General features: G+C 52.9%; 1 protein-coding gene across 1 annotated transcript; it reads right to left on the bottom strand.

Moving 5' to 3' along the window:
• Nucleotides 1-705: 705 nt before the first annotated feature.
• On the bottom strand, nucleotides 706-11,936 carry ZSCAN32 (zinc finger and SCAN domain containing 32). Its single transcript, XM_045460729.1, is given in 9 exon segments — nucleotides 706-838; nucleotides 840-1,383; nucleotides 1,386-1,592; nucleotides 2,319-2,587; nucleotides 2,589-2,790; nucleotides 5,828-5,951; nucleotides 6,241-6,335; nucleotides 8,653-8,818; nucleotides 10,972-11,936. Coding segments are annotated over 9 exon segments (2,103 nt in total). The 5' UTR covers nucleotides 11,335-11,936.
• Nucleotides 11,937-13,454: the final 1,518 nt, after the last annotated feature.

The raw sequence follows: 13,454 nt of genomic DNA, 5'->3' as shown, positions 1-13,454 counted from the left end.
ATGAAGTTTCTGATGGCGAGAATTCAGACCAAAGGCCAAGAGCGGAGAGAGAAACACCTTTATTTTCTTCAGAAACAGTGACGCGTATGAACCTGTGGCAACCGTTAACTGTACCAGACCAGAAAGCAGGAACCTGGGTCGGGGCCATACATGGGAGAAATCTTAGAGGAACCCAGATGTCACACTTGCTCCGAGATTAAGTCACTTAGAGTACTAGTACCTGGTGGCCTGAGCCATCCCTCCAGCTCTGCCGTCTTCTCTGGGTGACTGGGATACACAGCAGTGATCGACTCGGAGGTAGACGTTCCTGCAAGCAGATGCCTACAGGTCATTATTGGGTTAGGAAACATCTAGGCGGTTAACTTCGAGATGTGCTTCCCATGAGGGAAAATGTCTCCCCTGACCTGCCCCAGGAACACTTCCCAGGCCCCTAGCCACCTATCCTCTGTTCGGAACACGGTTATCCTCGATTTCTGGCAGGACTTTGGATCCCACAGCCCCCTTTCTTGAGAGCAGATGGAAGTCCACGGTGACACGGGGCTGTGGGTCACAGGCAGACCGGGAAGGCAAGCTCGGCGTTCTCACGCCGATTGCTACTCCTGTCCGAGGTTCTCGAGGTCCACTTGTGAGTCTCCTGCTGCGCCTGGGAGCCTGGGACTGGCTAGCAGAAGCCTCCGTGAGCAGACAGAACCTCCAGGAGACCCGTCAATGTACGGAATTGGCCTGTTGGCTCTCCAGCCCTGTACCGTGTGTCCCTTCCTGGCGATGTGAGGTGTCATCCTCGTGTGCCCCCTGATGGCAGATGGGGGCATGGAGCTTAGCGAAACTTCTCTCACACAGAGCAGTTGTGAGGCTTCTCCCCGGTGTGCGTTTTCTGGTGGCCACTGGAGTGGGAGCTGCTGCCGAAGCTTCTCCCACGTTGCGCACACAGGTGGGGGCTCCGCCCTGCGTGGGCTCGCCGGTGAGCACTGAGCTGGGAGCTGTTGTTGAAGCTCTTCCCACAGACGGTGCACCGGTAAGGCTTCTCCCCGGTGTGGGTCCTCCGGTGGACACTGAGGCCAGACCTTTGGTTGAAGCTTTTCCCACACTGCCCACAGCGGTAGGGTCTCTCCCCCGTGTGTGTCCTTGGGTGGGCAGTGAGGTCGAAGCGCTCGCTGAAGCCTTTCCCGCATTCGCCGCACTTGTCAGGCTTTTCTCTGGTGTGGATTCTCCAATGCCGAACAAGGTAAGGACCTCGGCTAAAGCTTTTCCCACATTCCTGACACTTAGAAGCTTTTTCCAGTTCAGGGCCTGGCTGGTGGCGACAGAGAGATCCCTGAGAGCAGGTTTCTCTGCTCAGATTTGCTCGGGCCTTCTCTCCAGCACAGAGTGTCTGCTGACCCCCCTGTCCTGGGACAGGGCCGTCCCCTCACGCTCATCCGGAGAACGTCTATGTGGCTCTTTCGGCATAGGCTCACTCTTCCTGTCTCTCTTGGTCTCAGGGTGGCAAAAAAGGCCACTAGACTTTCTCCAAAGGGCCTTCTTCACTTCTGCCTCCTCTGGATCTTCCCATTTTCGATTCTCGTTTTTAGTTCCATTCGTGATCTCAAGACCTGAGAGAACAGAAACATGCTGGACTCTGGAAAATGACAGGCAGGAATGAGGAAAGTTACAACTAAAGCACCATCAAGAAAAATACCTAAATGGAATGCGTCATAGGATTCAGTCTTCTACTAATTAATAGTCTAATTTCATTTTCAAGTTGTAATATTTTCAAGCTCCGAACCCTGGGTTCACAGGTAAATAAATACCCCTAAATTCCACCTACTTTTCTCTTGTTCTGTCCCTTTTTGGATGTTTGGACACAGTGACAAAACTGAGGCAGGGAGGCCAGCTCTGTGTCACCTGCCAGTCTTGTCTGCAGGTTTGATCTCAATTTTTGACAGCCTAACCAAAGGCCTTCCCAAGTTTGGCCCAAATGAGAAGAAAGTGTGTTGCGAGCACCTGACCAGCAGACACTTTGTCAGCAAAGGAGGATCATACTAGAGGAGGAGGGAAGAGGAAAGTCTGGGCTGGAGGCCTGACCTGAGGAAGCCAACGCAAGGAGCTGTACAGGAAAAATGACACGCGCTCTGTGAAAGAGGCTGGCAGATACGGACTTGGGCCCTGAAGGGCAGAGGAAACAGCCTCACTGCTGAGAGCCAGACTCCCTGGCCCGTGGAAGGTCATCCATCAAGGCAGTAATCACACCAGTAGCAGGGGCAACTCCCACTTGAATGGTAGGCTAAGGCCTTCTGGGTGGTCCTGTGTCCTTTGTGCGTCAGAGCCAAGACTCCTACCAGCACTGTGTGGGAACAGAACTGGCAGGTCACGTCTCCTACCTCCCTGGCCAGGATTCCAGAAGTCCTTTTCATGTCTGGCTGCACCATCCACATAGCCCCTTCTCTGACCTCTGGGCTCCCCGTTCTGCTGACTTATCCCCACAAACTCCGTAACCCTTCGCTCTTAGCCAAGAATAGCACTGCTTGCCACCGTGGGTGCAGAGGCCCAGGAGCTTGACAGGGTATCCATTTCCTCATCAAGGACATATGGCTCAGCAACAGTCTCCCCTCACTTTATGGTATCTCAACTATAGGCAGTTGAACTTGGTGCGACACTGTTCTGGGGTCCACAGAAAGCCCTGTTCCCAGAGTTCTTTTGCCACTGCCCTGTGGGTCTGGCTGTTCTGATGAGTCTGGAATTTCTCATGAAGTTGAGTTTTACAGAGAATGGCCAGGGGAGTCTCTGTCTCTCCACCCCAGCACACACCTGCTGCCAGGGGACAAGGGACACACGATGAGATCATGGAGGCCTGGACCCCACAGGGCAAGGGTAACTTCCCCACAAGTTCCACGCTGGTTTGTCCAGCTCTGCCACCACTGTCTGCTGTCATCCCTGGGAAACCACCTCACTGTGGGTGTCTTTCCTAAAACAGACACGTTCAGCATACTGGAAAGGGCATCCTCTCTAATGGAGAAGGGGTTGTGGAGTATTTACCAAAGCTGCACTCTTGTTCTTTATCCTGAATGCCACTCATTTCTCTTGAGTGATGTCACTGTAAGTGTAATGCCTGTCTCCGTGGTTGGGAGAATCTGTGAGGGCTTGTGGCTCGCGAGAGGACGTGGCCGCTTGTAGACCACTTCTGTTGACTTCTGCCTCTGATGTTGAGTAGCCCTGACTGGCCCATCCCTGTCTCGAGGATCTCCTGTCATCCCTGTAGGTGCGAGGAACTAAACCACAGCACGTCCCATCCCAAGGTGGGAAGAAGCAGGCTGAGAAGGGCGTGAGGCCGCTGGTTCCTCGGGAGCTCCCAGCACATGCTGCTCACTGTCGTGCCCACGGGCTGGTTCGGTGACAGCTCCTGTGTGTGTCTCAAGCTGCCCCAGCAAGTGCGCTCTAACCTCTGGTCTGGTGCTCTGAGGGGCACGCCCTTCTCTTCACCCCTACTACTCTGCCTTGAGCCAAAAAAATGGAAAGAGTCAACATGACCCATTTAAAAATGACTCCCTGTGTGCTTAGAGCCCTGCAAGGCCACCCCGTTTCACTGAGAAAACATCAAGTGCTTACGTAGGGTCCCAGCTCCTACATTAGAGCTTGTCAATTATCTGTGAAAAGCCAGGTGGTTTGTTGTTAATGATACAGAAGGGCACTTGGACACAGCAGCGATGTGAGCTTGGCGGGTCTGTAAATGCTCTCAGTTCAGGTCATTTTCAGTAGCACTGCCCCACGTGATCTGGCGACGGATACCATTTATTAGGCTCACCCTCCCTTGGTCTGTGCTGGTCACAATGGCCGCCTCCCCAGACTCACTGCAGCCTCGGCCTGTGTGCTGGCCTGTTCCCTCGGTTACACTCTTCCCCCAGAACACCCATATGGCTCGTGGCTTCTCCTCACATCTTTGTTCAAATGTCATCTTCTCAGTGAAACCCAAAGCCACTGTCTAACCCACTGCGTCCCCACACCTTTGATCACCCTTCTTCTCCACTGTCCTGCAGCTGCAATGGAACCTCATTCCCAGCCACTATGACCAACTTCTGGACTCCTCCACCAGCCACACCTGCTAGGACATCGCCCCCTTTCATGGAGAATACAGCACTCATTCCCAGGCTCCTACTGTCTTAGCATTGTATAGACGAAGTCCACAGATAACAGCTAGGCAGAAAATTCACTACCTCGGTGACAGAGACACACCTGGCTTTGGCTTTCCAAGTTCAAAACTCCAAAGAAAATGCCCTGGGTTACCCAGCCATCAGCATAAAGGCTCAGGTGCTCCTTTCCTTGTGCGTAATCTGCACGCGGTCCAACGAATGGCATTAATGGTTAGCCAATAAGGTGTTTACTCCGACTGCCCCCACCTGGGAGGGAATAGGAACCATCTTCAGTTTATAGCCAGAAGACAAGGCCCAGAGTGGGGGACTTCTCTCCTACAGGTGATCAGTACTGGGAGTAGTGCAGACAGGTCCTCAGCAAGGGGCTCTGGAAGAGGCTGTGGGTGTCCTGGGCTGGCTGCTTGCGGTCAGATGTGTAGCTGCCTGCATTCTCCACTGTCTTTGTACTTCACGAGTCTTGGCTTGGTCCCTGAGCCTCACCCACCCTATGTGCCCTACTCCTGGGAGAACCACAGGAGCCACGTGAGGCCAGCAAAGCTTTCATCTCCTGAAAAGCACAGGTTCTGGGCTGCGGCCTTGCACAGCCCCGAGGCTTTGGAACTTCCTTCCATGTTGATCCAGAGGCTGCGGGGACCACGTTCACACAACAGCTGGGCAACTTCCCCACACAGCCGGCTGCTTGGCTGGTGCGCGTGGAGTTTCCAATAACATTCAGGTTCATTGAGAACGTACAGGAACGTCCTGGTTTCCTCAGCAGCCCGGGCCGTGCCTGTCTTTCCTCTGGCTGTTGGGCGTCACCCCGCCCTTATCCTCCCCCTTTCAGCGGTGTCTCACGGGCTTCCAAGCCACGGTTACTTGTGGAACTCTTAGAATTGTTCCTTGCTCAGCGGTGAGTATCTAGGGTCCCTGCGTGTTCTCCGTGATCCGGAGCATGCAGGGAGGAGACATCATGGCCGAGCCAGCTGCAGAGCATCTGTCCCTTCCCTGAATCTGATGCTCTGAGGAGCAGCCCGGAAAGGGCAGAGCTGATTTACTGTTTTTAATGTATTTATTTTTGAGAGACAGAGGGACTGAGTGTGAGCGGGGGGGAGGGGCAGAGAGAGGGAGACACAGAATCCACAGCAGGCCCCAGGCCCTGAGCTGTCGGCACAGAGCCCGGCGTGGGGGGTGCGGGCAGAGACGATTTGAGGCGATTTGAGCCGATGGTCCTGAGACTCTCCGAAGGGCCCGGCTGCCTCCTGAAGGCCTGGGCACAGAAGCATGCGGTCAGACGTGGGTGCTCTTGAGTTTCCCCTCAGTCGCTCAGGACAGCCCTTGGGTGTGTGTGTGAGCACACGTGCACTCAGGTCGGCCTGCTGCTCCCACAGGCGGTGCCTCCTCGCTGCTGGCTGTCCCCTGCTGTCTCTCACTCCCCCAGCCCCTTGCTCTACCTCCCACTTCCACCCCCACTGCTCTCGTGTCCCGCCCGCCCTCGTTCCCACTCGCATGCTGTCCACCCTGTCGTTAGCCCTCTGGCCTGTCCTTCCCTTTCTTCCGGTCTCTGTGTCTCATACCTGCTCTCAGGCTCTTCCTGTTTATTTCCTTCTTGCCTCGACCCAGTGGCCTGCCTCTGTCTGTCTCCTTTCTTCGGTCTCCCAGTTTCTCTCTCTCTGCACAAATGAACACCTCCACTCTGGGCCTAAGGGAACAGGCATCCTTACCCAGAGAGTCGTTTTTGTCATTCCTCTGTGAAATGTCCCTGCGGAGGGCACTCTGTGCCGGGCCGAGGTGTATCCGTCCTTCCTGACCGAGGAGTGCAGCTCTGTCCTCACACGTGGCTGCTCCCTGTAACGACACCGGGGGCTGCTGCTACCGTTAAGTAGTACCGCTCTAGCCTGGTGCGGGGCAGAGACATGGCCACAGGCCTCACAAAGCGAGGCAGGGGATGTCAGGCCTCTGAGGGAAGCATCAGGGTGAGGAAAGAGCTTTGTGAAGACGACAGGTGGACAGAAAACAACGCAAGGAAGGCCAGTGGAAGGACCTCATGATCTGACATCTCGATGTGAAGGGGCGTGGGGGTAAGAGTAAGCGAAATGGGAACCTCAAGAGACAACGGGGGTCAAGCACAGCTCACCTGGGCCCCAGCTGTCCCATGCGCAGCGCCTGTCTCCTTGTCTCCAAGACCCCTTTTCTAGGGAAGGTTCCTGGGAGGCTGTGCCGTCAGCCAGGCTGGCAAGAAAACAGCCTCAGTTGGAGGGCAGCTGCCACAGAGCAGCCAGAGCGGGGGCTTGAGTGGGGTTCCCGGGTCAGCCGCAGCAGCACTGGGAATCTGTCACAAATGCCTATTCCTGGGGCCCACCCCCAATCACTGTGCCTGGACACGGCCCCCGGGTGAGTCCGAGCACACTGGAGTTTGAGGGCCACTGCCGTTGCCAGTGGTCTCTGTGTGTCGAGAAGCTCCTTTCAGCAGATTCTTGGCCTAACAGCTTTTATCAAAAAGGTTTTCTTCATTCTAAAGCGCTGTGGGGGCGCCTGGGCTGCTCAGTTGGTTGAGCATCCAATCTTGATTTCATCTAAGGTTATGATCCCAGGGTTGTGGGATCTAGCCCCACGTCAGGCTCTGTGCTGAGCTTGGAGCCTGCTTGATATTCCCCCCGCCCCTCCCCCACTCTCTTGGGCACACACTCAGTCTGAAAAATAAAAATAAATAAATTTTAAAGCGCTGTGGGCATGTTATGCCAAAAAAAAAAAAAAACAAAAAAAAAAACAAAACACGTTTAGGGGCACCTGGGTGGCTAAGTCGGTTAAGTGGACGATTCTTGATTTTGGCTCAGGTCATGCTCTCACAGTGTGAAATTGAGCCCCATGTCAGGCTCTGCACTGAAAGGTGGAGCCTGCTTGGGATTCTCTCTCAAAATAAATAAAAAACATTAAAAAAAAAGTTTAATGGAGGGGGGAAGCTCTGAGCCCCACCATCAAGAGATGACCCTAGAACTCCTAAAAATACCATGGCAATTGAAGCCTTTTACTTTTTTCAGGCCAACATAATATATTTCTCAGAAATCCACCTTCAAGAATTCTACTTCAGGGACGCCTGGGTGGCTCAGTTAAGCGGCTGACTTTGGCCTAAGTCATTATCTCTCCGTCCATGGGTTCCAGCCCCATGTTGGGCTCTGTGCTGACAGGTCAGAGCCTGCAGCCTGCTTTGTATTCTGTGTTTCCCTCCCTCTCTCTGCCCCTTTCCTGCTCATGCTCTATCAAAAATAAGTGCTAAAGAAAAAAAGAATTCTATTAAACAGATGGTTTATTTTGACTTAAGAACAGAACTTCAGAGGAGATGCAGAGGCTTGTGACCCTGAGGAAGTCACCGAACTAGAGATAGGAACAGCATGAAGACGGGTGAACAGGGGGAGTGGAACCTGGCACAGGGTGAGTTTTTACCTTCTTCACACTCAGATCCCACAGCCTCAGGAACCACATCCTAGAGAGCAGTGATGTTCCCAAGGATTAAAAAGAAATCATTGCTAAATGGTAGAGTTTACAAAGATACTGAGTGTTTCATTTGCTTAAAAAACACAAAAGCAAATACTCCTCTTAGACAATTTTCTGTTTCAACAGAAAGTAGCCAGTGGAAACTGGGTCAAGATGTAATGTTTTCTTCTAGGGTGTGGGTTAAATAAAGAGCTGGCTTTTACAAATTACTGAGCACCCTACAATGGCAGCTTTCAATTAAGCAGAAGAGGCAGCAGTGGCCATGGACTGTCTCAATGTATGCAGCCACAGTGGTTCACTCCAAGAGATACAGAAAGACAGAGCCCTGGTCTGTCCATGCACTGGAGTATTATTTAGCCACGAAAAGGATGGAACTAGTGATACAGGTTTAAACCTGCTAGATGAGAGGGGCAGGCACCGAAGGTCATACCCTTTCTATGAAATCTCCAGAACAGGCAAATCTGTAGGGAGAAAGAGGAGTAATTCCCAAATGGGTAGATGGTTTCCTTGTAGGGGGTGAAAATGCTTGGAACTGGATAGACGTGGTGATTGTATAATTGAATGTGTGTGCTAAATACACCTGGATTGTTCACTTGAACATGGCTAATTTTGTTACATGAATTTCACTTCACCTTAACAGTTTTTTGATTAAAAAGTTTAAGAGAAGCAAAAACCAAAATAGAGCTTTGGAAGAAAGGCAAAAATAATCAGGAGAAATGTGTTTTGGATGAAGTTAAGCTGGATGAGAAAAGGGGTTTTGTTTTCAAATATACAAAGAGCTGCTATGCAGGTGAGGGCACATGTGCGGATTTTAATATTCCTGGTTCAGAAGCAGCAGAATCAGTTGTAATAAGGGAGAATTAGGGCAACACATAAAAAATCTCCACCCCTGTCTAAGTGCTATTACCATCAGCTAACATTTGAAATCTTGTGTTGTGGGTACATTTCAAAGGTATTTAATCTAGAACACTGGGGCAGACTCCAGCTCAGACCTGCTCATTCCAAAAAATGAGTTCTTCCGCAGCCCCAGGTGAGGGCAGAGAGTTCTGCTTACCTTCTGGCTGTTTCCCTGATCTTTGTTGTGAGCTCCGTGACCCCATCAAAGTGCTTCCCTCTGGATGAACCCGCCGTTTCAGGTGGGACCTCTGTGACTCTCTGGCTGGTCCCCAAGGGTCTGTCTCCTCATTGAGCACTTTCCAGTCCTTCCCTGAATCTGGGACCTGAGAACAGACCCCATCATCTCCTCACTACAAATTCCTGCCTAAGAGACTTTAAAAGCCCAAACAGTGACATTAGGAAACAATGTGAGACCCAAGGAGGCAGAAGAAAAATACTCTCAGGGCTCTGTAATTAAAAGAAAAAAAAAAAAAAGAATACAAGTTGGTCTCAATCCCCTGGTCTCTAGCGATTCAGAGTTAATGGAAGCGCCTAGCACAGAGGTGACGTGGCCGATGTGCTAACCGTGGTGCACACCTGTGTGAAGTGAGGTCAGCCTGCAGCGTAGGAAGCTGTGGCCTCAGCACTCCTGCCCTCTCCCCACCCCCCATCCAGCGGAGCACCAAGTCCAGTCATTTCTGCCAGCGGCAAAGTCCCCTCGCCCCAGCCCTTTCCGGCTGCACCCATGAGCCTGCTTCGGGCCACGTTCCTCTGCTGCCAGGCCCTCCATCCACTCTCTGCCTACACGGAATCCAGTAGGTCTTGGAAAGCACGTGCTCACATGCTCTGTCCACACTCTGCAGAGTCCCCCCACTTCTTGCCTAGCCCCTTTCTCCCACCCTCCCTTCTCTGCCAAACATGCCACACCCTCTGCCACCCGAGGCTCCTGACACAGCCACTCCTCTGTCACGGCCCGGAGAGGCGGTGCCCACTCTCCGTCTGCCCCACAGTCATTCTCCATCACATCAGCCGGCTCGTTCCTGGCTCTTTCTTCCTTTGCTTGTGGTCTGTGTCCCTCCTGGAGTGTAGCCTGCAGCAAGCCACGGACCACGCCTGTCCCGTTCACCGCACAATCCCCAGTGTCTGCCGTCTGGCAGGCACCTCAAAGCCACTTGTGTCTCTCAGAGCCACCTTCATTCGTTAAGTCCTCCGTGTATGACGTGTCCTGTCCGTCGAGTGAGTGAGGAGCGTGGCGCGGAGAGGCCTCTGCGTCCTGGCAAGTGCCATCAGCTTCCGCTCTCCCTCCCCTCTGCTCGCGGTGCCCTTCGCGCCCCAGACAGGCTTCACATGGCTGTGTTACCCCTCACATTCCTGTCCTGTCCGCATTCCTGTGAAGAGCTTGGCTCTGAAACACCAGGGGCCGCAAGAGACAGAGACTGTCCCCACAGGGAGAGGGCAAGAGGAACTGGAGCAGGATGACTTCTCACCCGTAGGGGTTCCTGCCATTCACCTGTCCCAGCTCTGACTCCACACACGTGCTACTGCTGGCCCTTCTCCGCCATCCCAGGTGTTACTGTCCCGGCGCCATGGATCCTTCATGAACTTCCTCAGCTTTGTCCCTGATGTGTCTCCACCAAGCTCTCTGCCCTCTGCACATTATGTCAACCCACTCAATCCTCAGTCCTGTGAAATGCTACGCCCCTCGCCGGTCCCCCTCCCACAGCCCAAGGACACATCTGCCTCCTCACCGGGGACACCGGTATCTTCCGTTCCAGCCATGCCGTCTCCGCACCCAGCCAGCTGCTTCCTGTTGAGCACAGAGGTGCTCAGGCTACGGCATTCCTCTGACCCACATGCCTCCTTCAGTCTGTCCCTCTCCTGGACCTCTGGTTGCGATCTCAGTTGCCTTCTACCCACAAGTCTCCCACAACCAAAGCCACGTTCCTGTTGTGCTGTGCCATTCATGGCTCCCTTCTCCCGAAATGTACAAGATCGTGACACTGACCGGATCTCACACCTAGTCCTACCTGGACAAGCACACACTGTGTGAAACTCATCACTATCCCACACTGACCCCTTAATCCCAGCGGCAGCAGCTCTGATACAACTTTGTTTACTGCATAACCATAGCATCTGCACTCAAGGAACCTTTCAGCAAGAGAGACTGGATGTTAATTCACCAACTCTAATTTTCCTGATCCCCTGAGTGAGGGACAGTGTCCTTTCCCTGGCCTTTTGGAGAACTGTTCTGAGCTTTAACTTTTGTATTAGGGACCCTAAACATCCACTGACTGTATCAGTGTGTACATTATTTCAGCAAATGAGAAATCCTCCCCATAGACGAAGGACATGGGACCAACCCAAGATAGCTAAGAGTTTGCGGTGGGTGGCGGGGGGCTACTGTGCATTTCTCAACACGTCTCCAGCAATGGGATTGCTGTGCTCCTCACCCCACTTCGTAACTAAACTCACCAGGTTCTGAGTTGCCTGTTCTCACCTGTTGCCCAGACGCACTCTGTACATCCTCAACTAGAGCCACAGCTTCCTCACCATTTTCTGGATGTTGCTCCCTCACCCAGGTCTGGATCTCCTGTGGCAAGATGGTGAGAAACTGCTCCAAAACCAGCAGCTCCAGTACTTGCTCTTTGGAGTGTGTCTTAGGCCTCAGCCACTGACAGCAGAGTTCCCAGAGCTTGCTAAATCCTTCATGGGGGCCAGCTACCTCCTGGGAGCATTAGTGCCTGAAGCGTTGGCGGGAAGTTTGAGAGTCAGAGCCATTGCTGGGAAGGGCTGACTTCTGTTCCTCTGTGGAGTCCTCACTTGGGGATGGGTATGCCTGGGGACTCATTGTTGCAGCCATGACTTGCTTCAGCAAACTGGCTCACTGGTAGCCGCTTCTACTCTAGAGAGCAGATTCCATTTCTTCTCAGATCACTAGGAAGCCATTCTCCTGGAGACCAGTGAAGGAAGAGACACATGAGAGTACCAGAGTGGTGCAGATGCATAGTTGAGAAAGACTAGGCTTTGAAGGGAGGCTGCAGAAAAGGGAAAAGACAGGGTAAATTTATCTCCTATTCCTTCCCTCTGCCTCTTGTGATGCATTTTATGTCCTTTTCCTTTGCTTCCTCCACAATCCAAGCCAAGGATCTAAAGCACTGGAAATACCAAAATAGTTTTCATCACATCCAGATGGTGTTTGCTAATGAATTCTCCAAACTACTTTCTTTTGTTTCCCATAGATGGGGATCTTGTCCCTGCCCTCCCTCCCCTCCGGAAGCCAGGAGCCACCTTCCCAATGGCCACCTTCTCTTAAGGTGCCTCTAGTTCAACTTCTTCATCACTTTCACCCTCCCCCCTGCCGCCGCCACCACCACCACCACACACACACACACATGCACACACACAGTGTGGATGAGAAATGACTGGTTTTCTGTATGCTCTTATTCTCCAGTATTCCTTTCTATTTTTTTTTTTTTTTTAATTTTTTTTTTCAACATTTGTTTTTGGGACAGAGAGAGACAGAGCATGAACGGGGGAGGGGCAGAGAGAGAGGGAGACACAGAATCAGAAACAGGCTCCAGGCTCCGAGCCATCAGCCCAGAGCCTGACGCGGGGCTCGAACTCACGGACCGCGAGATCGTGACCTGGCTGAAGTCGGACGCTTAACCGACTGCGCCACCCAGGCGCCCCTTCCTTTCTATTTTTGAATGCAGTTTCTTCTTTTGTGAAAGAGTCCCTCTCTAGCCCAGTGGATCTCGTGGTGCTATTCGTTACAGTACCCCACCCCACCCACCTTGGGGAGCAGGCATGTGACATAAACAGAGCCTGTCAAAATTCTCTTGAGATTTTACCTACCGGTGGGGTAGGAGAAGTTCCAAATTTCCTAGGAATTGCTGAATTGGGTGGGTGTAAGACTTGAGCATGGGACTTTGGCTGGAGTCATGATCTCACGGTTCATGAGTTTGAGCTCCTCGACCAGCTCTGTGCTGACAGCTCAGAGTCTGGAGCCTACTTTAGATTCTGTCTCCCTCTCTCTCTCTGCCCCTCCCCCACTTGCACTCTGTCTCTCTCTCTCCCCAAAATAAATAAACATTAAAAAATATTAAAAAGAAAATAAAAACCGGACTCAAGTTACTCTTCTTCCAAAGAAGTTAAACTGCCTTCACTTATAATCACTTTACATGTAATGCAGCCCAAGATGCTAGAGGTAGAGAAATGGAAGGCATTATAGATCTTTTTAACAAAAACAGGAGCATCACATGGCATAGCTCCTCAGCACAAGGTCACGGACTCGAAGAAGTATCCCATGCCTCACAGATTTTCTACTTCCTGCACCTTCTCTGGATGAGGAATAATTTAATAAATGCTATCCTAGTTTCATGCGGAAGACGGAGCCTGTGCTCTTCATGACCCCTGCCATTCCCCCCATAGTTTGTTGTAAAACGCTGGTATCGGAAATGTGTTTCACTCTGACGAAGACGCTGGCGCTTGGCGGGAAGCAGGACGAAGACGGGAGCAGGGCTGATTCACTTCGCGCTCGGCAGGGACGCTCTGAGGACTCCCGCTGCGCCCGGTGCGAGGTGTGGGGAAACATCCGCACGGGCAAGGCCCGGAAGGAGGACCGCGCCTGTCCCCACCGTCCTGAAAAGATTCCCAGCGGCAAAGGGGCTCACAGGCGGGCGTCGGACCCCGCTGCGAGACCGCGGCCGCGAGGAAAGGGAACACTCACCGGACTCGCTCAGCCGCCGGGCCGGAAGTGTGCGCTAGGAGCCCCGGCGCTAGTCCGCCGGCTACGCATGCTCGCGAGCAGCGCCTTTGGACTACAACTCCCGGCGTGCACTGCGAAGGCCGGGCGTCGTCCCTCGCCAGCACCGACAGACCCAGCAGCAAATAGACACGAGAGAACGCCTTCTGGGAGCCAATCCCCCAGGGGAGGGGGCGGGCCCTCCTGCGGCGCAGTTCGCGCGTCATTCCATCTCA

This window comes from Leopardus geoffroyi, chromosome E3 (assembly GCF_018350155.1).
Source record: "Leopardus geoffroyi isolate Oge1 chromosome E3, O.geoffroyi_Oge1_pat1.0, whole genome shotgun sequence".
In the NCBI taxonomy this organism is placed as follows: Eukaryota; Metazoa; Chordata; class Mammalia; order Carnivora; family Felidae; genus Leopardus; species Leopardus geoffroyi.
The sequence above is the reverse complement of the archived record's forward strand: the minus strand, read 5'-3'. Positions and strand labels throughout refer to the sequence as shown.